This window comes from Arachis ipaensis, chromosome B9 (assembly GCF_059453495.1).
Source record: "Arachis ipaensis isolate K30076 ecotype BB chromosome B9, ASM5945349v1, whole genome shotgun sequence".
In the NCBI taxonomy this organism is placed as follows: Eukaryota; Viridiplantae; Streptophyta; class Magnoliopsida; order Fabales; family Fabaceae; genus Arachis; species Arachis ipaensis.
In genome coordinates this window covers 18,588,509-18,615,743 of record NC_142444.1, presented here as the reverse complement: position 1 = coordinate 18,615,743, position 27,235 = coordinate 18,588,509, and the positions used below count along the sequence as shown (strand labels likewise).

Sequence of the window (27,235 nt, the reverse complement as noted above, 5' to 3'; positions counted from 1 at the left end):
GGTCATCTATTGAGTCAGTAAATTGACCAAGTCATGATGATTTTCCTCTACTTGCTGTCGATATACTACCATCAAATTAGCAGCATTCGAAGTAGAGCCTACGTTATAATCACGAGAGTACTCGGAATGTTGTTGTGGATTTTGAGAATTATTTCCTCCATTTACACTCCCAAATCAAACGGGAGGAACAAAATTACCCACTGGTGGAACATAACCAGGAGGAAGACCATAAGGAGGCCAACCAGTAGTTAATGGAGGTTGGGTCGGTGGTACAATACCATGTGGACGAATATTGCGTCCAATATTCCCAGTTTGTGCGGTAGTAACCGCTATACTTTCACTTCCAATTGCACCTTCCGAACGTGAAGTCACGTCTGCTTGTTGCACAATTACTGGTATGCTATCATTGGTGGAGAAACCACCATTCATATTTGACACTTCATCAGCCATGTGAATGATTTTCCCACTTCTTAATCGCATACATCGAATAATATAAAAACTCTTTGACACACTTCAATTTTAAAACTGTCCCACCGGGCGTGCCAATTTGTTTTGTCGATTTTTAGCAAATCGATGGTGGTTCGATATCTAATGATTTGGGAGCGAAACCTACTCCTCTTTGCAGGTACCAGTTTTCTAAAAGTGCATCAAAGTGTCTTCGATTAGACGGATATTGAAATGTAAGATAAGGTAAAATTTGTAAAACAATAAAAGAAATAAAGAAACAAGGGTTTTCGAAAAGAAAATGCACTGGAATTGAAAAGTTGCGTTAAAGTTTAAAGAAAGCAATAAAGTACCTTCGACTGGGTCAAAGGGCTTTAACAAAGAATTTAAAAGTGTTGAAATGTAAATTGGAGAAGGAAAATTAAAGAAATGCTTGAAAGATAAATTTACTTGAAAAGTAAAGTTTACAGAAAAAATAAATTGAAAAGATAAAACATGGAAGGAATCCTAGAGAAAAGAAACTCGATCGCAGACTCAGGAATTCGCAGGGGATGTGAGTGTGTTGGAGTGTTTTCTGAATTAAAGTTCCAACCCTTATTCCCTAAAACTTTCTAGTATTTATAATCTACCTTTGTAACTGACAATTAATTACAAAATGCAATCTTGATTGCATACTCCTTGGTAACCGTTCCCGCCCTTTCGAATTAAAGTTCTCCTTGATTGCATACAAAATGCAATCTAAATTCCTCATGTGGTAAATGCCTTCAACTTCTCCACTTACATAACCACTTGATCTACTATTCGAAATAACTCATTCGATTACTTCTTTTGAATACTTGACTGATTAGACTTGTTCAATTCAATAATGTGTTTCAAAATCGAATCTGCATCGAATATCTCCAGCCAATGCCTGCACATGCACTTTTTCGAAAATTGTTTAAATCTTCGCCTTCTTTATTTCTTCGAACCAACTTTCCTTAATCGAAAATATTTTTCGATCAACAAAGACAAGAGAATATTTACATTTAACATTAATTTAAATATTCATAAGCAATTATTTATTAATATTAATATACATATTATTAATTTAAATAGTTAGTATTCATTAAATTTACATGCTTAATATTAATTTTTATATTAATTTAAAAAAAATTATTTACACGTCACATGGATGTGCCAATGCGGTGTGTGCCTTTTTCAAATGCAGTGTCTTTCCTGCTAGCGTCTTCTTCATTGGAGGCACCAATGATTTATGAGTTTTTCTCTATGAAGTACGAACACTTTGTTTAATTGCCGTGTCGGTGTGTCGGACACATTTCGGACATGACGCACGGAGACACTCGTCTGACACGCGTGTCTCCCGTGTCCAAACGTGTCCTGTCCAAAAAAACAAAAAAACCAACTGGACACGGGTTGGACACGGCCCGGACACTTCCACTTTCATTTTCAAAAGCTCTCCTCAATTTTACCTTACCGTTTCACTTTGACAAAAGTTAGAACTTAGAAACCTAACTTTCCACCTCCACCCCCAAAGCCATTTCTGGCTTAGTGGCTCCTCCACACCCACTCACCCTCTCCTCACCGCCAGTCTATCGCTACCTCCAGTCATCCCCGCCACCTCCGGTTGTCACCGCCGTGGATGTTCATCGTCCCTCTCCACACCCACTTACTCTTAATCTCAGCATCTCCTCTTCACTACTGCCACTTCTTCTGCGGTGCTTGTCATCGCTGTTTGCTGTCGTTTACTGCTTCTCCAGCCACCACTTGTTGTCGTCGTTGCTCCAGTTCTTGCTGCCGTGATCGACACCTCCCCGGTCGCCACTTCTACCGTGACCGTTGCCCTGCTCTTGTGCTCTTCTGTCGTGCTCTTCTGCATCCTCTATTTCAAGTAAGGGAGAATGTTTATTCTTTCATCAATTAATTTCTAGTTCTGTATTTCTATTTTGTTCTGCCCTCTGTGCTTCTCTTTGATTCCGATTTGTTTTGTCAGTTTTGTGCTTCCATCTGATTTTGGATTTCTATTTTGTTCTGTGCATCTCCTTGGTTTGGTTTTATTTTGTTTTGTGCTTCTGGAATTAAATTGTCTAATATTTTTGTCTGTATTATAACTCATCAAGTCATCATGTGAAAATTGACCTTCGTTATTTCCCCGGCATTACATATAAGTGAAATATCACAAAGTACAGTGTGTGCATTGGCAATTATTCCTGTATCAAGTGATTAAAAAAATTGAAATAAAGCGAGATTTGTGACTACAAGATTTAGATGCACTCAAGATTTTGTGTGGTGGAAATAACACAATGTATGGAGTGTGCATTACTGCATTGGTAAGGAAGACACAATCACAAACTCAGACCATACCGCAAGTTAAATGGATTGAGTATTTTGGGTCTAATATAATAAATATTAAAGAAATAGAGATATCTAAGTTATAGAGTTCAAACTTCGTGTATGAAAAAGAGAAATGTTTTAGGTGTTATTTGTGATAAAAGGGACTAAGTGACTTACTGACTTTTGAGGCCAGATTTTGGTTTTTTTGAACAAGTCTAGTTACTATTATATAATAATTTCTTTTGGTTTTGTTTTTTTTCTATGCTTTTTTTGGTTCTATTTTGTTCAACAAATTGAATTGTAAAAAAATAATTTTGGTTCTTAAATTATTGTAGGATTGTGAGAGATGAGTTCAGAGAGTGTTCAAAACAATTTTAAAGAAAGTGTTAATAAGCCTTTATGGAAATTTGTAACAAAGAAAGATAAAATTGAAGGGGGCGAAAATCTTGAATTTTAATGTAAATTTTGCAAGGTTTTATTCAGTGGTTCTTATACTAGAGTAAGAGCACATTTATTGAAGATTTCAGGAAAAGGAATTAGATTTTGTGCAAAAGTTACATCAACAAAGCTTGAAGAACTTAAGAAACTTGATAGTGAAAGTACATTGTTGCATGAAAGTAAAAAGGCTAAGTTAATTCCTCTTCCACCCTTATCTAATGCAAGTGAACTTGATTCAAGAAAAAGAAGAGCCACTGGACCTTTAGAGAAAGCTTTTAATGTGAATGCAAGGGAGACTCTAGATTTACATATTGCTAGAATATTTTTTTCATCTGGATTGCCTTTTCATCTAGCAAAAAATCCATATTTTGTCAAAGCTTTTTCTTATGCTGCCAATAATTATATTGATGGTTATATTCCTCCTGGATATAATAAATTGAGGACAACTTTGCTTGAGAAAGAGAAGCAACATGTGGAGAGAATGTTAGAACCTACTAAAAATTCATGGAGTGGAAAGAGAGTGAGCATTGTAAGTGATGGATGGAGTGATCCCAAAGGAGGCCTCTTCTTAATTTTATGGCTGTAACTGAAAGTGGGCCTATGTTTTTGAAAGTTGTAGATTGTTCAGATGAGATCAAAGACAAGGATTATGTTGCAAAGCAAATAAGAGATGTGATAAGAGAAGTCGGTCTCTCAAATGTAGTGCAGATTGTGACTGATAATGCGCCGGTTTGTAAAGCGGCTGGTTTATTGATTGAAGCTGAATTTCCATCTGTTTTTTAGACTCCTTGTGTTATTCATACTCTCAACCTTGCTTTAAAGGACATTTGTGCAGCTAAGAATACAGAGAAGAATAATTTTGTCTATCAAGAATGCTCATGGATTACTCAAATTGCTGAGGATGCTTCTTTTATAAAAAATTTTATTGTTAATCATCATATGAGGTTATCTATTTTCAATGAATTTAATACATTGAAGTTGCTTAATGTTGCTCCTACTCGATTTGCTTCTACTATTGTGATGCCCAAAAGATTTAGGTTGTTAAAGCAAGGCCTCAAAGAAATGGTTATAACTGAGAAGTGGTCTTCATACAAGGAAGATAATATTGGCAGAGCTGAGGTTGTTACAGAAAAGATTTTGAGTGAAAATTGGTGGCAAAAAATTGATTATATTCTTACTTTCACAAATCCTATTTATGATGTTTTAAGAAGTACAGACACAGATGTACCTACTCTTCATTTGGTCCATGAGATGTGGGATTCAATGATCAAGAAAGTAAAAAGTGCTATATATCTCTATGAAAGAAAAGATGAACAAGAGTCATCGTCCTTCTACGATGTTGTGCACTCAATATTAGTTCAAAGATGGACAAAAAGTAGCACACCTCTTCATTGTTTAGCACATTCATTGAATCCAAGGTAACTTTTTACATTTATTGTTTATAACTTTTATTTATAAGTGAAGATAATTGAATCATTATTAATTTATGCTTAAACACTAATTATATAGGTATTATAGCCACCAATGGTTGAGAGAAGATCTTACACGAGTTTCTCCTCATCAAGATATTGAGATCACTAATGAGAGAGTTAAATGCTTGAAGAGGTATTTTCCTAACGAAGAAGAGAGGAGAAAGGTAAACATTGAATTTGCAAGCTTTTCTGATGGTAGAGGTGTCTTTGATGATTATGACTCTTTGAATGATAGAGCCATAGTTGATGCAAAGTCTTGGTGGCTAATTCATGGTAGTAAAGCAAAATTTTTTCAACCAATTGCTCTTAGGCTACTAGGGCAACCATCTTCATCTTCTTGTTGTGAAAGGAATTGGAGCACATATTCTTTTATCCATTCCCTAAAAAGAAACAAGTTGAAGCCTAAACGTGCAGAAAATTTAGTATTTGTCCACACTAATCTTCGTCTTCTTTCAAGAAAAACTCCACAATATAATAAAGGAGAAACTATGATGTGGGATATTGCTGGAGATGCTTTTTCACCAATTGATGAAGAAAATGGTGTTCTTGAAGTTGCTCACCTTTCTCTTGATGAACCGGAGTTGGAAAGAGTGACTTTTTCTAATGATGAAGATATCAACCATATATGATGGAGAAATAATGACTTTAGATAACTTTTTTTTGTGTACATATGATGTACAAAATTTTTACTATCTCTATTAAGACATAGGAGTTTAGAATTTTATCTTTTGAATACCTATACACTTTAGGAAAATGCATATCATATGGTTGTTTTTGAAAATATCTCTATTAAGACATATCTCTATTTAAATATATTATATTATTAGTATATGCGTGTCCCCGTGTCTGACAACTTTTTAAAATTTGCGTGTCGCTGTGTCGCGTGTCGTGTCGTGTCTTGTGTCCGTGTCCGTGTCTGTGCTTCATAGGTTTTTCTTATTGTGTGTGTCATTCATTTTAACATTTTCATCTTGAATTTGTCAACCGATTTAGTGCCTCCAAATCAGTAACGCAAAAAAAAAAAAAATTACTACTGTAGCAAAAAAATAACAATTGGGTAAAATATTTGAAAATAATAGTACTTTAATGACTAGTTCTAGAAAAAGTGATAGACAGATAAAAAAGTCCATTTTTATCGTTATTAAAAATAAAAGTTATTTTTGTCCGCATTTTAAAATCAGGTGTGACTTTTGTTAGCGTTTTAAGAAATAAACTTGAAATGATGAATTCTCCTTTTTTGTCTCCTCTTATTTATATACTCACAATAGGTATTTAAATTTTAAATTTAAACTAAGATGCTTCTTGGCCAATACAATTTAGATGAGGAAGATTCTATTGTGCTTATCCAAAAAATTAACATAATATAGCTCTTATGTATTAGTTGTTGAAAATTATTGGAGGCTATTTTTTTTAAATAAGAAAAAAAAAGATTAAATTAAAATAATACAATACAAATTTTATTATAATAGTTTATTATAATAATAAAAATATTAAAAAAGTTTTTAAATAAATAAATTAAATATTTTATTTATTAAAATATATTATTATAAAAATATTTATTAATAATGTAATATTATTTATTCCATTTATATTTAAAACAAGATATATATATATTTTATTTACACTCTAAATAAAATAATATAAATAAAATATTAAAAAAATTTATTAATATCTAAAATAATAATAATAATAAGTATAAAATAATTAAAATAATTAATATTTGATATTTTGTTTAGCTGTTCTTATGTTTTAACAATTTTATAATAAAAAATATCAAATATTTATTATTTTAATTAATTTTATATTTATTATTATTATTTCAGATATTAATAGAATTTTTTAATATTTTATTTATATTATTTTATTTATTTTATTTATAATGTAAACAAAATATATGTATATACATCTTGTTTTTAATATAAATAGAATAAATAATATTATATTAATTAACAAATATTTTTATAATAATATATTTTGATAAATAAAATATTTAATTTATTTATTTAAAAAATTTTATTATATTACTTTAATTTAATTTTTTTTATTTAAAAAAATAGCCTCCAATAATCCTCAACAATTGACACATAAGGACAGTATATTATGTTGATTTTTTGGGTAAACATCATAGAATCTTCCTTTAGATGATAGTTAGACTTTTATTAAAATTTAAAATTTGAAACTCCTACTCCACTCCCTTGTCAGTAGGGTGTTTGTGGTGTGCTTTGAATCGGTTTTGAGTCAAAAACTCATCCGATTCGAACACTAATTTTACTTGCGGTGCGGTTTGAATTGGATAAATTTTTAAAAAAATTCGATTCGATCTAATCTAATTTCAAGCAGTTTTGGATTGAATTGGAGTTGTAGTTTTGTAAATTAAAAAAATTAAATATATATATATATAACAAGTCTCAACATCAAATTTTAAATAATCAACAATGACATAACAAGTTTCAACAATATCTTAACAAGTCAACGATAACATAATAATAGAAATAAAATTATAGGTTAGTTAAAATAAATAAAAAAATATTTTGAACATAAAATATTTATTAAATAATAATAATAATACATGAATAATATAAAAATATATAACAAATTGAACATGTTATAAGTATAATTGTAAATATAATAATAAAATAATAATATTATAGCACATTGTGCGATTTGGATTGAATTGGATCGGTAATGAAAAGTAGATCCAAAATTCAATCCGATCTAGCAGTTTGTAAAAAATAGAATCCAATCAAATCCAAATTAATGCAATTTTAATCGATTTTCGATTTAGATTAAATTAGAAGAACGGTTTAATTTAAATCAGATTAAATTTGTATACCCTACTTGTCACCAGGGCGAAGCTTTAGTTGAACAATGAAAGAGCGTGACTCTCAAACTTTTTATAAAACAATTAGAAGTACTTTTCTAAAAAAAAAAAATATAGTTCAATCGGCTTAACTTCTTTATTTTGATACGAGGTATTCGAATTTGTATTTATGATATGTTAAATGTGTTTGTTGACACATCAAAATTTTTCATTTTATTTAAAACAAAAATAAAATCAAATCTAAAAAGATTATGTACTAAAAAAATTATAAGAATTATAATTAAATCCTTTGCCTCTCAACTCTTAATAATAAAAGTACCAAACCTGAATAATTTTTAGTTTTAAATATTAGTAAATAGTAACTTAAACTTTGGATTTGGGCTGAAATGAATTTTGACATGTTAAAAGTCTTTGTTGAGTTTTTTGGAGAACACATCAAAATCTTTCATTTTATTTGAAAAAAAAAAAAAATCAAATCAAATCTCGAAAGATTATGTAACAAGAAACATATATGAATCATAATTAAATTCCTTGCCTCTCAACTCTCAATAATAAAAGTACCAAATCTCCACTCAATAGAAAAAGCTCCTATTTAAAAATGAAAAACCCTTGCCTCTATTCAAAAAAGAAAAACCCGCTGCCTCTATTAAAAAGAAAAAACTCATTGCCTTTATTCATAATAAAGAAAAAACACGCAAAGCAAGGTTTTAATGGTGTTAGTTATAAAAATTAGGTATTTTTATCTATTTAATTTAATATTATTTTATATTTTATTGTTTATTTAATTTAATTTTTTATATTATATAAAATATTAGAATATTCAATAAGTATTGATATCATTGTATTTTTATAGACTGGTAGAAGAATTTGTAAATTATAACTTAAGAAGTTTCAATTTTTTAAATTAAGTTTTAAACAATTATATTTTTGGCATCATCTTTGTGAAATTAGGTAATTTTTTATTTATTTAATTTCGTATTATTTTATATTTGTTAATGTCTTAATTGAAAGTCTTTTGACTATAAAAAATATTCAATAAATATTATAAATTTTAATATTTATTTTTTTATTTTTTTTACATATTTTACAGGATATATATTCAAAAATTTTGTACCATTATAATGATAAAAAATCAAAGAATTGATATATTTTTTAAGAGAAAGACTAACGTTCAAGAAGAAAAAAAATAACTTCTACAATATCAATACTTGTAGATAGTTCTTCCACTTCAATGAATGAAGAAAAAAGTGAGATACAACCTTCAAAGGTTCAAAGAGTTGCATCTGATGAGTTTGACCTTAATTCTTTAGAAGGAGACTCTGAGAAATTACGTCAAATTTGACAATATCACCTAAGACAGAGAGATGAAGTTAGATAAGCTTATCTTAAATGGGATTCATATAAAAAACATCTTGACAATTATCCTCTTTCTGGTACAAAGCATCCAAGACGATTTTAATATGCTTGGTTTGGTATTTTTCTTTCATGGTTAGAGTATTTACCTTCCGAAGATGCTGTATATTGTTTATTTTGTTATTTGGTTAGCAAAATACCCAATAGATGTAATAGGTTAGATGTTTTTATTAGTAAAGAGTTTAAAAGTTGAAAAAAAGTTAATAATGGGATGAATTGTACTTTTCTTAAACATGTTGGAGATCATTACTATCACACAATAATGCAGCAATTAGAGCATGTCTAGACTTATTAAATCAGGTAAGTCACATCCAAAATGTAATTGATGATTATAATTTTGAGAAAATTCAAAATAATCGATTGCATTTAAAATCTTTCATTGATGCAACTCGTTAGCTTACATTTCAAGCTTGTTATTTTAGAGGTCATGATGAGACTCCAAAATAAAAAAAAATGAGATAATTTTTTTGAAATGGTAAAACTCATAGCATCTTACAATGACCAAATTGCAAAAACTGTGTTAGAAAATGCTCCATATAATTCTAGATATACTTCATATCAAATTCGAAAAAAAATCTTGTATATTCTTTCAAACATGGTGAGAAAGCATATTTGTGAAGAAATTAGAGCTTCTTAATTTTGTATTATAGTAGATGAAACTCGTAATGAATCCAAAAAAGAGCAAATGACACTTATTTTAAGATTTGTTGATATACATGATTTTAATCAAGAGTGTTTTCTTGATCTTATATATGTTGAAGATACTACATTATTAATTCTGAAATAAGAATTATGTGGCATTCTTTCTCAACATGAACTTAATGTCTCTAATATTCGTAGTCAAGAATATATGATGGTGCCAGCAACATGAAAAGGAAATGGAATAGACTACAAGCATTATTTTTAAAAATTTTGCCTTATGCTTATTATATATTCATTGTTTTGCTCATAGATTACAACTTGCATTAGTTGATATATCTAGAAAAGTTATTCATTTGCATCATTTTTTTTTAAAAATTGATTTTCATCGTCAACATCATTTGTTCTTCTAATAAGTGACATGATGAGTTAAATGCTACCAAGACAGATGAAATTGTCCATTTATTAGAGATTGATGAACTTAAAACTAGTAAAGGGACAAACTAAATTGGTACTTTAAAACGAGCATGCGATATTTGATGGAGTTCTCGTTTCTCTTTTGTTTAAAATTTGATAAATATGTATGGTGCAACGTTGACTGTTTTACAAAAGGTTATTATTGTTGGATCAACTTATTCTTAGCGTGGTGATGCAGGTAGTGTTTATAATATCCTGCCATCATTTGAGTTTGTATTGATCTTGTATTTGATGAAAGATATTATGGGAATAACTAATATTTTTTTTATCAAATTTTACAAAAACATTCTCAAAACATAGTTAATGCTATGCAACTAGTTCATTTTACAAAAACACTTATCTAAAACATGAGAGATGATAGATGAGAGAAATTATTGAAAGATGTGAAATCATTTTGCAAGTAACATGATACTCTAATTCCTGATTTAACTGCTTGTTATGTAGTAAGGCAAGCATACTTGCATCACCAAAAAATCATATTATAGTTGAGTATTATTTTAGAGTTAAGATCTTTTTAGTCACAATTGATAAGCAATTATAATAGTTGAATAGCATATTCAATAATTAAGCAATAAATTTATAAAATCTAAGCTCTACTCTCATGCCTAAAAATACTTACAAAAATGTTAACATTGCTAAGATTTCTACTTTTGTTGATAGTTATTATCCAAGACTTTTATTGAATAAGAAAAGATTGATTTGCCTTTTCACCTTCAATATTTTATTCTTGATGTTCGTCAACATCAATAAATAAAAAATCTATCAACTATTTATGAATTGTATAGATGTTTAGTAGAAATAAAAAAAAAAAATGTATTACTTGATTGATAGATTGATTTGTCTTATATTAACTATTTTAGTTTTTATAGCTACTATAGAATGATCATTTTCAATAATGAAAATAATGAAGACAAAATTAAGAAATGGGATGGAAGATGGCTTTTTTGCGGATAATTTAATTATTTATAATAAAAAAGAAATTACAAAAAAATTTAGTTCTGATTCAATTATATATATTAAAAATGTTAATTTTTTAAGTCACTCAAAACTTAAAGAATACTGTTATAAACTATTTTATATTTTTTATCTATAAAATTATTTATTTATTATCTTATTAATAATAAATTTAAAAGCCAATGAGTTATAACTCAAAGAACATAGTCTCTCCATACTTAATTAAGAGATTGCAGATTCGAGTCTCCTAACTTAAAAAATAATTATATTTATAAATTTTATTTTAAGATAACACGTTATGAAGTTTTTATGTTAGGAATTGAAAATTTAAATATAAAAAGAGAGAGCGAGTGTTACATAAGTTTTCTTAAAAAACGATAAATTTTAGAAATAAAAAAAATTAATATTAACAAATTAAAAATTAATTTTTTATACATATTTTTTAAAAAATAAAAAATATTATTAAAAACTAATTTTTTTATTAAAATTGTATAAGTTTTGCAAATCTCTCTAGCTAAATATCTAAACACAGTTTTAGTGCTCTAAAATTTTTTAAACCCTCTTTAAAATGATATGTTATCCTATAACTATCCTATCCATATATTCTTATACAATACAAACTTTTTTTGTAACTAAGCAATACCAATTTATAAATACTGATACCAATCCCACAAAATAATTAATAATTTCATATTAGATGCTTTAGTCAACATTAAAAAGTTAAAAACGTAATAAATAAAATAGCTATCAATAATATAAATTTTTAAGTTACAAAATAATAAAGAAAATTAAGAATTTTAATGTAAGATATAAGATATAAGATATAAGATATAAGATATTTTAAATATATTAAAAATATAAAAACATTAAACTGCACGTGCTTGAGGGGACGCTGGCGGCTGGTCTCAAGAAGAAAAAATAAAAAAAGAGAGTGAAACCTCAAATTCAAATTGGTCTCGTAAATTGTCTTGGACAAGTTCGTCTTTATCAAAAGAATTTGATAAACTAGCTACTGATCTTTAAGAAAATTAGATAAATTAGTCTTTAAAAAATAGAATAATATTACATATTTAAATTTTTTTATGAATTAAGTTTAACTAAATTAAACAATAAAAATTAAAATAATGCTAATTATAACTAATTTTTATGATATTAAATAAATTTAGTTAGACTTAATTAACAGAAAAATTTAAATGTGTAGTATTATTTTAAAAAATATTAAATATTTTTAAAGAAGATTAAATATTATTTTTTATTAATTTAAATTTTAGATAATTTGATTTCTCAATTATATTTCTTTAGAATAATTAAGGACTAACTTGTCATTTTTTAAAATGTTAAAGACTAATTTATACTTTTATTTTATGGCAATACACTAAAAATACGTAAAAAAAAATTAAGAATTAATTATTTTTGTAGTCTTTATAATTGTATCAAATTTGTAATTATATTTTTATATTTTTTATTTGAATTTTTATACTACTTTTAATTAAATTTTTATTAGTGTAAAAAATATTAGAATTAACAAAATATTTTTTCACAAATTAAAGATAGTCATAATTAATAATCTAATTAAATTTTTGACCACATAATTACACATTTGATAAAATTATAAAGAACTAAAGATCTAATTAAAATGAAAAAATAAGTTATAGAAACTTAATTACACATTTGATAAAAGTATAAAAATTAATTAGGGCTGCACACGGATCGGATCGGATATAGCCTAAAATTCTATCCGATCCGCATTGCACTTATTGGATCGGATTGGATGCGATATCTGCAATTTTTCAGGCCGGATCCGATCCGATTCGATCCGCAAGTATGCAGATCGGATATTCGGTATATCTGGATAATTAAAAAAAATGTTTTCAAATTTCATTGGGCTGTTTTTACAAAAAAAAAAATTTATTTTTCACCTGTTTAAGCATATTTAATTCTAAAATATTATCAATAAAAGTTCTTTTGAATAATAAAAAAAATAATAACACAAGATTTAAGTTTAATTATTCTAAGTCGGAGTACAACATAAAAAATAAAAAACAAGATATCATAAAATTTATAAAACAACACACTAAAATTCATATCACATTAGGGTTTATTTTCTTAAACTATGATATTTATATGTGATGTGCGGATATGCGGATTTGCGGATCGGATCCGCGGATATCACTGCCAAATCCGCAATCTGATCCTACCATAGTGCGGATCGGATAATATCCTCAAAATTTGGATCGGATGCGGATAATTATCGCGGATATGCGGATATTATCCAATCCATGTGCAACCCTAAAATTAATAGAATAATTAAACCAAAAATTAAATTAAATGCAGACAAAATAGAAATGTATATTCTTAAAAAGTTTTAAAAATCAAAATTTCATCTTAAAATTTAATAACTTTGGCCAAATGAATTCCTTTGTGGTTTTGTATTTTGCAAGTGACTATTTTAAAAAAAAAATAATAATAAAGCTTGAAATCAAATTTTGCTTACATTTTTTCATATAAAATCTATGTACAAAAAAAATTAATTATTAAATCATTTATTATATTTTTTGGTGTCTAAATTAATTATTATATATTATTTAAATTATTTTTATTATATATTTTATATTCTAATAATTTATTTAATACTGATTTTGATATAGATCTAATATAAACTTTTGGGCAAATCACAATAATAAGCTAAGAGGAGCAAAATTTTACAGGAATCCGCCAAAACGAAAACTGAATCCACCAATGTACGTTTATATGTAGTTCGAACCATTTAAATTCGAACTCCATTTCTACATAATTCGAACTAGCTGGGTTCGAATTATACACAAACACACGCACACACTAATTCGAACCAGCTGGGTTCAAATTACAGACACAGTTAGGGGTGTGCATGGCCCGGTCCGGCCCGAAGACCCCGCCCGGTCCCGAACACTTTAGGGGCTAATTTGATGTGATTTCATCGGGTCTAGGGTCGGGTATGGGTCTCAAAAGTAGACCCGGTCATTATTTCGGGTCGGGTCCGGGCCATAGTTCGGGTCACCCGAAATCGGCCCGGTAGCCCGGTTATCATACACAATTAATATTTTGTGTTATTAGTGATGGTGATGGCTATTATTATGTGAAATTTAACTATTGTAAACCTTAGGGGTGCACAGACCCGCCCCGGCCCGAAGGCCCGGCCCGGTCCCGAATACTTTAGGGACTAATTTGGTGTGATTTCATCGGGTCTAGGGTCGGATACGGGTCTCAAAAATAGACCCGGTCATTATTTCGGGTCGGGTCCGGGCCATAGCTCGGGTCACCCGAAGTCGGCCCGGTGGCCCGGTCATCATACACAATTAATATTTTGTGTTATTAGTGATAGATCATGACTATTCTTATGTGGAATTTAAGTATTGTAAACCTTAATATTTTGTGTTATTAGTCATTATAAGACTATAAATTAATGTTTTATGTTTAGAATGCATAAGACTTTAGACTAATACATAAGATTGTGTTATTTGTATTGATTTAAATATTTGGTATTATTAGACAATATTAGTATTGATTGTGGTTATGCTTTAATTTTGAAGAAGGGTTGGTTCTTGTTATATTTTTCTAAGTGAATTTTACCATGTTAACTAATAGTTGGAGTCTTGAAAATTTGAATTTTTTTACATGCTAGCTTACAAGAAGGTATCAACGTAATGTAATGTTAACGGCCCGGTTTTTACCCGGTTTTCACCCGGTATAATTGTGGCCCGAAAGTGTATTGGTTTCATCGGGTCTAGGGCCGGGTTCGGGTCTAATAAATAGACCCGGTGTATATTTCGGGCCGGGCCTGGGTCACATCAAACCCGGCTTCACCCGGCCCATGTGCACCCCTAGTAAACCTTAATATTTTGTGTTATTAGTCATTATATATAAGACTATAAGTTAATGTTTTATGTTTAAAATGCATAAGACTTTAGACTAATGCATAATCTTGTGTTATTTGTATTGATTTAAATATTTGGTGTTATTAGGCAATATTAGTATTGATTATAGTTATACTTTAATTTTAGAGAAGAGTTAGTACTTATTATATTTTTCTAAGTGAATTTTACCATGTCAAATAATGGTTGGAGTCTTGGAAATTTGGATATTTTTACATGCTAACTTACAAGAAGGTATCAAGGTAATATAATGTTAACGGCCTGGTTTTCACCCGGTTTTTACCCGGTATAATCGTGGCCCGAAAGTGTATAGGTTTCATCGGGTCTAGGGTCAGGTTTGGGTCTAACAAATAGGCTTGGTATATATTTCGGGCCGGGTCTGGGTCACATCAAACCCGGTTTCAACCGGCCCATGCACACCCCTAGACACAGTAATTCATGGTATAATTCGAATTATGCTGTTAAAAAATTAATAATTTATTAAAAAAAATTTATTAAAAATTAATAATTTAAAAATTAAAAAATATATATTTTATTTTATACGTTAAAAAAAAGCTAACAAAATATTTAATTACGAGAATGGGCAGAAGAGTACTGTATAGAATTCGAATTGCTCACCATATAATTTGAATAAGAGTGATTCGAACTTCCCCATTAGTAATTCGAATCATGTAATATCTCACCATATAATTTAAATAAATTTATTAAAAAATATTCATGAATATTTTTTAATAAATTTATTTAAATTATACCACAAAAAAATATTTTATTCTATGCAAATTAATTTAAAAAAAGGCTTAAAAGATGTTAGGAGTACTATAAAAATTTGTAATATCCTAATGACTTATGACATTAAAGAAATACTCTACATAGTCAATAATAATTTATAAATTAAAGAAAAAATATTTTTATCATGTATTTACCTAAATCACTAGAATATTACAAACTTTTATAGTACTCATAACATCTTTTAAGCCATTTTTTAAAATTATTTTGTATAGAATAAAATATTTTTTAATTATTTTTTATGGAATAAAATATTTTCTTTCATTTCTACATTATTATTGACTATGTAGAGTACTTTATTTAAAATTTGAGTACATGCATGTATTTACCTAAGTTATTAGAACATTACAAATTTTTATAGTACTCCTAACATTTTTTAAGCCATTTTTTAAAAATTGTTTTGCACAGGATAAAATATTTTTTGTAGTATAATTTAAATAAATTTATTAAAAAAATTTATTAAAAAATATTCATGAGCTATTAAAAATGGACAAAAGAGTATTGTATGAAATTCGAATTGATAGATCACAAATATTTTAAAGAAGTCTCGTAATTAAATATTTTGTTAGCTTTTTTTTAATGTATGAAATAAAATATATATTTTTTTAATTTTTAAATTATTAATTTTTTAATAAATTTTTAATAATTTTTTTAATAAATTATTAATTTTTTAACAGCATAATTCGAATTATACCATGAATAATTCGAATCAGTCAAATTCGAATTATTTGAAAACGCGTGCGTAGGTGTAGGAATTACTGTGTGTAATTCGAACCCAATTGGTTCGAATTAGTGTGTGCGTGTGTTTGTGTATAATTCGAATCCACCTGGTTCGAATTAGTGTGTACGTGTGTTTGTTGGTTCGAATTATGTAGAAATGGAGTCCGAATTTAGCTTATTCGAACTACATATAAACGTGCATTAGTGAATTTATGAAGCAGTTTTCATTTTGGCTGATTTGTGTAATTTTAGTCTTCCATTAGAATATATGTGTTTTTTACCCTAAACTTTTTATTCACTTTCTAAAAGTTATGCAAATATTTTAAAGAAATTTGAATAAAATGTAAAATTTGAATAAAATACATCAATCGTTTATTAGATATTGTCTTTAGTGAAAAAAAATATATTTCTTTATCAGTTTTGTCATGTTTTAAACTTTTCTTAGAAATATTTTTATTGTTTTGTTTTTACGATAGTTTAATTTATGCTAAAATACTTTAAAATAATTTTAATAATTTATCCTTTATTTTAGAAACTATTTTTTTTTGGAAAACTAATTTATTGGATACTTGTAAACTGATATTGTTTTTTAAAATGCCGAACCTATTTTCTAATTTCAATGCCGGGATTCCGAATTGATAACAATTGTTTTAAAATGTTCAGAAGAATGAAACTATAAAAATAATTAAAAGGTTGGCAAAACAAAATAAAACAGAAACGAAAAAGTAATAAAATTCTGGGTTGGTTTACTGTGGCAGCTTCTTCCATGCTTTTGCCACTCCCATCTACCTGATCGGATCTGCAACCAAAACCCTACCTTTCTTTCCTTTCCTCTCTTTCCTTCGATTCATTCCTTTCGTTTTATTCATCGATAAAGTGTGATTCGATCTGTGATTGCAACAATGGCTTACGCATCTCGTCTTCTCAATCATTCTCGAAAGGTATAACTTTTATTCAACCAGCTCTTTCTTTTCTTCTTTTTATTCTTCGTAATTTCCTATTTCATTTTTAATAAATCTATTTTCATTATTATTTTATAATAGTAATAATCGATATTTGTTGGTTTCAGTTGAGAAATGCTTCGAACTTGGTACACCATGACCCTGCCCTTTTGGTTCGTTGGTTTTCCAGCGATGCTCAAACCTCTATCAGCAGAAAAAGCGGTACTTGTTTTGTTTCTTGTGATGTTTTCTCTGCCTCTTATAAAATGAACTGCAACTAAATTCAAAGCAAAAGAAAAAATTAAATTCATTCTTTGTATTAATTTCTGGTATCGATGATATTGTGTTGTCACCGGAGAGTTTATTTTATTTTATTTCATTTTCTGACTTTTCCTATGTAGAGTTGCATGAATGATTTAATGTACTGCTACGGCATTATCATTCGTGTTTTGAATAGTACAATAAGAAATTAGGGGAGTCCAATGTTGGATTAATTAGGCTATGAATTCACGTGAAAATTTTTTGTGTGTGTCTTAAACCGTGTCCTCTTGGAGCAACTAGTGAAGGGGCACAACACCCTATACTTAATTTGGTAATGCCTTCATAGGTAATAAACTAATAATAGTCATATCAGTTTGCCATGGCCAAAGAGGTTTGACACATGTGGCAAGGTCTCTGGATGTATTCGGGTTCAACTCCTCACTGCCGCTGTGAGGCTCCTTTGATAGGGGATTTGTAAGTACTTGTCGTAAGCCCTCGTTGAGCCTAGGGGCATGCTTTGACCTTGGTGAGTTGATCAGTGGCAAACCTACCAACAAAAGGAATAAAATCAGTTGGCCATGTGTTGTTTTAACTTTTAAGTAAGCCAACCGTGTGTTTGAAGGAAGTATGATAATAGAAGTAGGAAAATCACCTTTAGACAAATTTCCGTTCTGTTGGCATATTTTATAGGAACAACATGATTTGAATTGCTTGATGTTGCTTAAATTTTATTTTTCTATATTTATAATTGTTTGGTTATTGTTTAGATTTGTGGAAAATGCGGTCCCAGGGTTATATAACTTCAACAAGAAACACTGTCTCTGGAACAGTCCCGAATTTCACTGTAAGTTTAAATGATAATTAAGATATATATCATAAGATGTTTTATGCTTATGCTATCCCCTCATTCATTCCCTCCCTCTACACTGGCTTTTTTACTACCTGTGTTAGCTAATTTTTTCTTCTCGCCTAAATTCTTTCGTTCTGTCCATTTGGTTCATAGAAGAGAAACCTCTCTGTGGCTACCATGAAAATGGATTCCATTGGTGGATCCTTGTTTAATGGAGGGATTTCACGGTATGTCATTTTCATTTTTTTATTTTTTTAACCCTATGTGTTTGTATTCCTTCAATATGCGTGCATCTGTAACTTGTGTTTTCATTCCATCATGCCTTCCAAAAGAGGTTCACACGTCCAGACAAGGAGAGGTTATGCATCAGCAGCAGGTACAGTTTATGACTTGTTGGTTCTGTTGATTTTCTTTCCTCGTTTTGTGTTGGGAGTTTTATGAAGCATTTAACAATATTTTGTAATGTAATATGTCATGATCCTGTCTTTTTGAGTGGTGAAATAAGAATATTATCTAGATGAATAGAAAGCTGCAGGATAGGAGGATAAAGCAAATACTAACTATATAAAAAGCTATAAAAAATATCTCTCTCCATCATCATTGGGAAACCTTTCAAGAAAACAATGTGCTTTACCCCATATAGTGGCAAACCACATGATCTCTGTCCTGCAAAACTGATGTCTGAAGAGTTGCACTAGTGCTGATATTATATAATAAGCTCTTTATCATTTAACATTTCATGATCATAGAATATGGAGTTTTGACCAGCCTAGTTGACATATTCACCGAGTTTTTACTCCTAGGTTTTGTGTTTCATTAAGTGCTTTGCATTTGGCTGAACCATTTATAAATCATGGATCTGAAATGGTGGTGATGCTTCTGATCCAATATGGTGCTTTGCATGCACATTTATGTCTTAACATCACAGCAGCTCCAAGTCTTCTTCAGTTTGGCAAATTCGACAGGAAACATAGAAAAAATGGAAGATGAGCATTCAAATACTATTAGGTTGTAAACAACCCAATGCATCAATGACCTATCATTCACATTTGTTGCTAGTTAAACTTTATGACTATGGTCAAGAATCTGCTCAGTGCAATTGTTGAGATAGACCAATAGTACTGTAATGATAAAATTGGTGAGTTCTAACACTACCAAGGCCAACTACACACTACCTGTTATAGTGTTATTGATAAACCAAAATGAAGAAAGCAGAATCAGTAAAATGCTTAATAGTTTTAAAAATATGATTAATATGCTTCTAGTTTTGGGTGCCTTATTATGTTAATCAACTTTGTTTTGAACTTTATTAGTATATTTCTAGTCTTAAACACCTAAATGTATTTTGTGAAACACTTGCAATCTTTTTATAAGTTATCTTTGCCCAGTTACTGTTTCACATATATTAAAACTCCCTTAATCTGTGATGTGGCTTTATGGTGGATGTAATCCTGAAAGCCTAACTGTTTGTAAATGGAGGTAAAAGAATGTTATTACATCTCTAGCATACCTCCTTTCCCAAGATCTTTTCAACTTGATGAGTTGGCAATGCATCCCACTTTGTCTACTTCTAAGTTTAACGTATTCATTCAAATTCCTTACCACTTGGGAATTGGTCCATTAAATGTAAAGCTTTCTTTCAAGTTGTGAACAGTTATGGGAACTCCTTTGTTCCATGATACAGCTGACGTTCTTGTTGATCTAATACACCTCATACCACTCACCATTTATCTGCCCCTTAGCAAGATCTTATGTATTGAATTCCTTGTTTTCTGAAAGCATAGTTGTTTGGATAAAGAAATATTTTCAAGAAGTTATTAGGATCTCACCGTTTACATAGCCACCTTTTTTCAATTTATTTAAAAAAGAAAATATATATATGTTAATATCAGTAGATCTAATCACAAACATGTTTGAATGCCTTTCAGATCTCCCTCCACACCAGGAAATTGGAATGCCTTCTCTCTCACCAACAATGACAGAGGTATGTACTTAATTGAAGATTTCAAGATCATAGTGGGGGTAAATGTTTGTACCAACTTATTTCCCAATTATACGTAGGGTAACATTGCTAGATGGTTGAAGAAAGAAGGTGATAAAGTCTCACCAGGTGAAGTGCTCTGTGAAGTTGAAACTGTACGTTTCCTGAACCATTGAAAATAGACCTTGTAATGAACGATTTTTATTTAGTTTTTATAATCATATGTAAATGTTGGCATCTGACTTGTTTCTATTCTGAAGGATAAAGCTACTGTTGAAATGGAATGCATGGAGGAAGGTTATCTTGCAAAAATAATACGTGGGGATGGGGCAAAAGAAATTAAAGTTGGTGAGGTATTGATATCTTCTAGCTGTCCTTGATAATAAAACAACAACAACAACAACAACAACAACTACATGGACCAAATGACGTTATTGTGCCATATCATATATCATATTTATAGTGAGACCGCTTACACTTAGATCTCTCGAGTTTTGATCACCCCGTGTATGGTCTTAACTCTTCTTCTACCTTTTGTCACTTATCTATCTTCCTAGCCGGATGCTCTACCAACCTTTCTAATAAAAAAATTCTAAGAAAATAGCAATGTATATGGATTTTCATATGGTGTTCAATAGTTTAGTTTTCACAAATTTTGGTTTCACTTCAAGCTATTTCGTTTAGAAAGGCATAGCAATGGTAACATGAAAGTTTCTCCTAGGTAATCGCTATAACTGTTGAAGAAGAGGGGGATATTGCGAAGTTTAAAGATTACCAACCTTCAGCATCAGAGCCTGCTACTGCTGCCCCTAAAGAAAAATCTGCTGCTCCTCCACCAAAGAAACAGGCGGTTGAGGAACCTACCCGAGAACCTGAGCCAAAGGTTTCCAAACCTACTGCACCACCACCTTCAGGAGATCGCATTTTTGCTAGTCCTCTGGCTAGAAAGTTGGCTGAAGAGAAAAATGTGAGCAAAATACCATGGTTGACAGCTTTCCATTAGAGAACTCTTTAATCCATTTTCAATGCGTTAATTAAGCCATTGCTCCTTCCAACATAGGTACCACTCTCAAGCATTAAAGGAACAGGACCAGAAGGGCTCATTGTCAAGGGTGACATTGATGATTACTTGGGTACCATTCTATCTTTCTTTCTTTAATTTATACATATGGGGTAAACAATGGCACTTTGTTATAGGAGAGAAGTCTTTTGTCTTTTCATCTCTCATTCTAGCTGAGTCATACCTTGCTATGGCTGATTGAAATGATTTGGTTGTAATTTTCAAAATTACCTCATGCAGCTTCTGGGGCTAAAGAAGTTTCAGCACCATCAAGGGCAAAGGTTGCAACAGATGCAGCATTGGATTATACCGATGTTCCTATCTCTCAGATAAGGAAGGTAGATTGTCAACTAATCTTTGAATTTTGTGTTCTGAGGTTTTAATAGAGGATATATGTTTTGCAATCTTCAGTCAAGATCATTGATATTGCATCTATTTTTCTCCATTATTTGTTGATACAGTTCTGTTGTTTTTTGGTTCTTTTGATCTTTAGTACTGTTGCCTCCTATCTTCATTTGTTATTTTCACTTTTATGTAATATTCTGATCTTACTATGCCTTTTGCAAGCATAAGTGGTTCACTTGACATGTAACTAACTCCACATATTTTGACAGATCACAGCTTCCCGTCTATTATTGTCAAAACAAACTATTCCTCATTACTATCTGACAGTAGATACATGTGTTGACAAACTCATGAGGTGAGTTTTTTTTCAAATATATATATATATATATACCTGTGATACATATATTTGTGATGATTGTAACTTGCTTTCTCCAGTTTGAGGACCAAACTCAATTCATTGCAAGAAGCCTCCGGTGGAGCCCGGATATCAGTTAATGACCTTGTCATCAAGGTATTAGATTTTCCTCCAACAAAAATATTTGTGCTTTCAATATGCATATTACCTTCCTTGGCCCTTGATGTGAGTTGTCAATTTTGTGCTTTAGCACAAGGGGAACGCTATCAAATTGTGTCTCAGGTGATCGATCATGTTGAATTACCTTTCATGTTCTACTCAAAATGTGTCAATTTGGTCCAACCAAAAATATTTCTGCTTAGATGACATTTGGTTTCAGTTTGTTAGCTTAAAATGCAATGTCAAAATGTTGCTTGGTTGTGGGCTTTTTGTATCGTTTGTCAGATACTGTATGATCGTGTAGGATCTTTGATGCTAAAATTTCTGCCATGATAACGATTGTGTGTGTGACAAAGGAGCTGCCACCTTCTTGATCTTCCAGCCGTCACATGCAACACAGATTGTTATCTGCACCCGCACCCTAAAGGAAGTGCAAGGCAATAAGCCACTGGTCCAGTCTAGCACTTAGCCAAAGTAATAAGGACTGAGCTTAGCTGATAGAACCCACAACAAATAAATAGCAACAGAAGGTAAAACTGGAGGACTGTAGTATAGTGATGAAATTTCAGAATAACTGAGCGCAAAAAAATCACGGCTCTCAGTCTCCTAAGACCTTGTCATATTTCTGCTTATCCTTTCCTTACCAAACTACCTTAAGTTATATCCTTTCCTTAACAAAATTGTGAATATTACTACTCTGCCAGCACATACACGCACACAGCAGATCACACTGATACACTCAGCCAAGTTAGTCAAGGTCTGTGGACCCCGTAAATCATCCAAACCCAAAGTTTCCTATCTTGACTTCCCTTTTATGCCCCCTCCCTGGAAAGAGACTTTTCCTACGGAATTTCTAAAATTAGCTGTGTCACTGAGCCAAAGTGTGCTGCCTATTAGGTTACTAAAGATTTGATTCCACAGTGCATATTCTACCTTTTGAGAATGCCTTCAGCAAGAAGCTTCCGTTGGAGCTGGGCTAAACTTTAAATTATCTAGCTCAGCCAGTACATGCTCACAATCTTTTGATCAATGGCTGCACTTCAGTCTCTTTAGTGTCACTTAAGTGGAAGCATTGAGGATTAATTGGACCAGTATTCAGTCCATCCCACCCAATCAATCAGGCAATAACCGTTTGGCACTCAAACACTGCAAATGAGTCTCAAGACAATGGTTAACCCCTTGGGTTTGACCATCCATTTGTGGGTGATAGGAAGTGTTATATTTTAGCCAAGAGCATACTTAGTAAGTTTGTCAATGACTACCAGCACAAAACTTTTGACGTTAGCTCAGGGTAAAGCAAAACAAAATCCAAGAAACTTCTACCCTTAGCTGAATTAACCCGGCTGGGGATAATACATCATACTTCTGTTAGAAGTCCTGTCAGGGAGGAACAGAATCCTTTACATATTCTCACATACTCATACCCATCCAAAATAAAGTCCTAGGAAGAATGATCCCCGGTGATTAGTTAGTCATGGAATTCAGCCAAAAGGGAAGGAGTCTGAGAGGACCACCCGGCCTTTGAGAGAACAGCTATGCCTGGTGATCAAGGGCTAGGCACTACACAATGGGATGTAATTCTTTATCCAATTGCACCTCTTGATCAATGGTTAAAGCATCTGCAACCTTATTTTCCAAACCAGGTAAAAAACAAAATTCAAAGTCTAACTGCATGGGCTTGCCCGTCCATTCAACTTATCTCCCACCTCCTAAATGTTTATCTGTATTACAAAATGTCAGCCTAACAGATAATGCTTCCATTTCTGCACTGCATGACTAGCCAGAAGTTTCCACTCATGCATTGATTTCAACTGAGAACACTAATAAAAGCTTGGCTAAGAAAAACAATTGGCGTGCCTTCTTGAGATAGTAAAGCCCCTAGACCTTTATTGGAAGCATCAGTTTCTAAGACGCTCATGAACCCTAGAAAGTGGGGAATAATGATATAAGTATGTGCACGCAATTCTGTGGAAGAAGAGTTGGAGTTTTGCAGTAAGACACCAAATGACTAATCTGAGAATCTACTTAGAGACTATTTTATTCTCCTATACCCATCCTAACTACGTTTCACACTTAAAAAGTCCTTTAAAATTAGTTGCAATTATGCCCCCAGTTCCCTTCTCTTCCTTTACCTCATACAGGAGGCTTCTAACAGGATCTTTTCATTGGGCCTTTGTGGTTGTCCAAGTTGCAACTGTCTCAAATTTCATTTCTCGCAACACCACTCCCTGCTACAGTAGGTAGGGTTGAATATATGGATCAAATGACACCATAGCCCCTTGTCATAAATCATGTATGAACTCAGCCCATTTATCCTCAAATCTCTTCTGATAAGCTTTATTTACGGGTTTTTTGGGTCTGTCTCTGCCCATTTTCTTTAGAAAAGAAAATATTTATTTCGTCAAAGCTTAAGCAGTCAGTTCTGTGTGGAGATCTCAGTGTGCATTTTGCTTTTTTCTTTCATTTCAGGCTGCTGCTTTGGCTCTACGTAAAGTTCCTCAATGTAACAGTTCATGGACAGATGATTATATTCGCCAGTAAGTCAAACTTTCATTTTCCATGAAGTTTGTGTACTGCCTTCTTTGTAACACATTTTTTTGTTGTCTTTGTGCAGGTATCATAATGTGAACATTAATGTTGCAGTGCAGACTGATCATGGATTATTTGTTCCAGTCATCAGGGTAAGTGATGACCTCTTCCTAATATCACAGACATTTACAACCCATTTCCAATTGCAGGTTCTAGCTTGACCTTTTATTTGTCATTTTCAGGATGCAGACAAGAAAGGCCTCTCTGCAATTGGTGAAGAGGTCAAACAATTGGCAAAGAAAGCCAAAGAAAACAGCTTGAAACCCCAAGATTATGAGGTTTATTGAATGTTCACATTAGTTCATATCTGTTTTGTAAATGATTTACCCTTGTGCTGGATTATGAGTATTTTGGTTGATACACTTTTCAGGGAGGAACATTTACAGTGTCTAACCTGGGAGGGCCATTTGGTGTCAAGCAGTTCTGTGCAATCATCAATCCTCCTCAAGCAGGCATTCTTGCAGTTGGATCTGGTGAGAACATCTTTTTCCCCCATTTGTTACTTTTAGTACTGTAGCTATTTTTTTTGTTCACTTAATGATCATCTTCATTTGTTTCCTTCTACATGAACAGCTGAGAAGAGAGTTGTACCGGGTTCAGGTCCTGAAGAGTTCAAGTTTGCTTCCTTCATGGCTGTGACTCTTAGCTGTGATCATCGCGTAATAGACGGTAATCATTTTTGTCTTTTGGGTATAATATAGATGGTAATCATTCTTGGTTTATATGGGTGTTTAGATTAATCAAACCCAGTAGTGGACTGGGAATGGTTGCACAACCCACAAAAAAAAAAAAAAAAAAAGAACATGCCGCATAGAAGTTTGGATGAGTTTCATTTGTAACTTCACCCTTAAGCTCCTCCTCCTCCTCCTCTATTTCTTTGTAGGGTAATCATAATTGTGGCTTACTAACTAAACACTGTTTTGTTCAGGTGCAATTGGTGCTGAATGGTTAAAAGCATTCAAGGGCTATATTGAAAATCCAGAGTCCATGTTGTTGTAAGAATAAACCGGAGGCTTCCATGACTCTTCCTTTCAAGTGATATTTTTTAGGCGGGGGATGAGATTTGTTCACCTCGGTATCTCCATATTCCCATTTTGGGTTTGGTTGATTGTATCCTTGACCAATTTTTTTTGTCCTTACTCAGTAAAGATATATTTCTTTACATCCTTTGTATCTATCTATCTATTAATAAATGAGGGTAGATGAGGCTTTTAAATTTATACCCTAAAATTTTGCCGCCAGAAGAGGTTGCTGCCATAAGGGCCCTATGAGCATTTAACATTTTCTTGTTAGATGGTGTGAATAATTGAAAGAAAGTTTATTGAACTTTTGACATCCATTCCTCACTTTCCTCCTGATAGTCTTTATGCTGATTGGGGAGCATAATGGTGAGTTCTGTGCGAAATTATTCCAATAAAAAGTCATGGAAGTAACATTAATTTAAAGTTACAGTGTTATTTGTTTCTATTTGATACAGATAGAATTAAATGATACAATAAAGTTTTAAATCATAGTCATTTAACCAAGTCCAACAAAGTTCCTATAACCTAATTCAACTTCATGCGCTACCATCTCTAGCAATCTTTTGATTTAACGCTCAACTATATATAATTGTTTTTTTTATGTGGATTTTGTTTTTTTTCTTTTAAATTTTCTCGGATTTTGTTTTTTTTTTCTTTTAAATTTTCTCAACGCTTTCTGTGTTCTCTTCTTTTTTTGCGTTCTCTTTTTTGTGTTTTCTTCGTTCATGATTAGTGCTCTTTGATCTGATTTGAAGATTTGGATCAAATTTATGAGATCAAGCTGTGAAATTAGGGTTGAACAGGTATTTCATTTTCGAAGACAATGAATGATGCAAGTTCACACTGTCAGTTGAATTAGGACGAATTGGATTATTGTTTGAAACGAATCAAGTGGATGATGTTTGGTTCAAACCTAGTTAATGTAGTTCGTTAGTAGTTAATGTTGGTATAGTTTTGAATACAAGTTGAATAATTTCGTTTTTTTTTGTAAAAATTCGTGTTCATGGTTGAAGGTTTGAATGAAATGTTGGAGTTTTGAATTGTTTTTTCGATGAATCTATTTATGTTACGTTTAATGGAAGTTTCGGTGCATTTTGAAACACAATTTGGTGTAATATAGAATTGTTTTTGATATTGTGCTTATAAGTTTTCGGTGTTTTTTGTGTCCGTTTGCCACAAAGGTTGGAATTGTGTCCGTTTGTCATAAAGGTTAGAATTATTTTTAACACACTTGAAGAAGAAATTGCTGCTATTTTTTCTTCTCTT

At 31.1% G+C, this 27,235-nt stretch overlaps 2 protein-coding genes and 1 pseudogene across 2 annotated transcripts; all 3 read left to right on the top strand.

Moving 5' to 3' along the window:
* The first annotated feature begins 2,744 nt into the window (after positions 1-2,744).
* Positions 2,745-4,129, top strand: LOC148543918 (uncharacterized; annotated as a pseudogene).
* On the top strand, positions 3,122-5,314 carry LOC107619615 (uncharacterized). The gene is made up of 2 exons (XM_016321917.3): positions 3,122-4,631; positions 4,723-5,314. The coding sequence occupies exons 1-2, from the start codon at positions 4,153-4,155 to the stop codon at positions 5,312-5,314; spliced, it is 1,071 nt and encodes a 356-aa protein (XP_016177403.2). The 5' UTR covers positions 3,122-4,152.
* An 11,676-nt stretch (positions 5,315-16,990) lies between these two features.
* On the top strand, positions 16,991-26,177 carry LOC107618076 (dihydrolipoyllysine-residue acetyltransferase component 2 of pyruvate dehydrogenase complex, mitochondrial). The gene is made up of 19 exons (XM_016320005.3): positions 16,991-17,347; positions 17,476-17,569; positions 18,376-18,452; positions 18,612-18,685; positions 18,791-18,834; positions 20,387-20,442; positions 20,520-20,594; positions 20,700-20,792; positions 21,161-21,406; positions 21,500-21,572; positions 21,740-21,837; positions 22,114-22,199; positions 22,280-22,355; positions 24,828-24,895; positions 24,973-25,039; positions 25,130-25,225; positions 25,318-25,420; positions 25,521-25,616; positions 25,876-26,177. The coding sequence occupies exons 1-19, from the start codon at positions 17,309-17,311 to the stop codon at positions 25,944-25,946; spliced, it is 1,632 nt and encodes a 543-aa protein (XP_016175491.1). The 5' UTR covers positions 16,991-17,308; the 3' UTR covers positions 25,947-26,177.
* The last annotated feature ends 1,058 nt before the right edge of the window (positions 26,178-27,235 follow it).

Bases quoted from the DNA above. Each gene is read 5' to 3' on its own strand.
- LOC107618076 (XM_016320005.3), top strand. From the start codon at position 17,309: ATGGCTTACGCATCTCGTCTTCTCAATCATTCTCGAAAG. The intron at 17,570-18,375 runs GTACTTGTTTTG...GTTATTGTTTAG, and splicing joins CTCTATCAGCAGAAAAAGCG to ATTTGTGGAAAATGCGGTCC. The intron at 18,835-20,386 runs GTACAGTTTATG...AATGCCTTTCAG, and splicing joins AGGTTATGCATCAGCAGCAG to ATCTCCCTCCACACCAGGAA.
- LOC107619615 (XM_016321917.3), top strand. From the start codon at position 4,153: ATGAGGTTATCTATTTTCAATGAATTTAATACATTGAAGTTGCTTAAT. The intron at 4,632-4,722 runs GTAACTTTTTAC...CTAATTATATAG, and splicing joins GCACATTCATTGAATCCAAG to GTATTATAGCCACCAATGGT.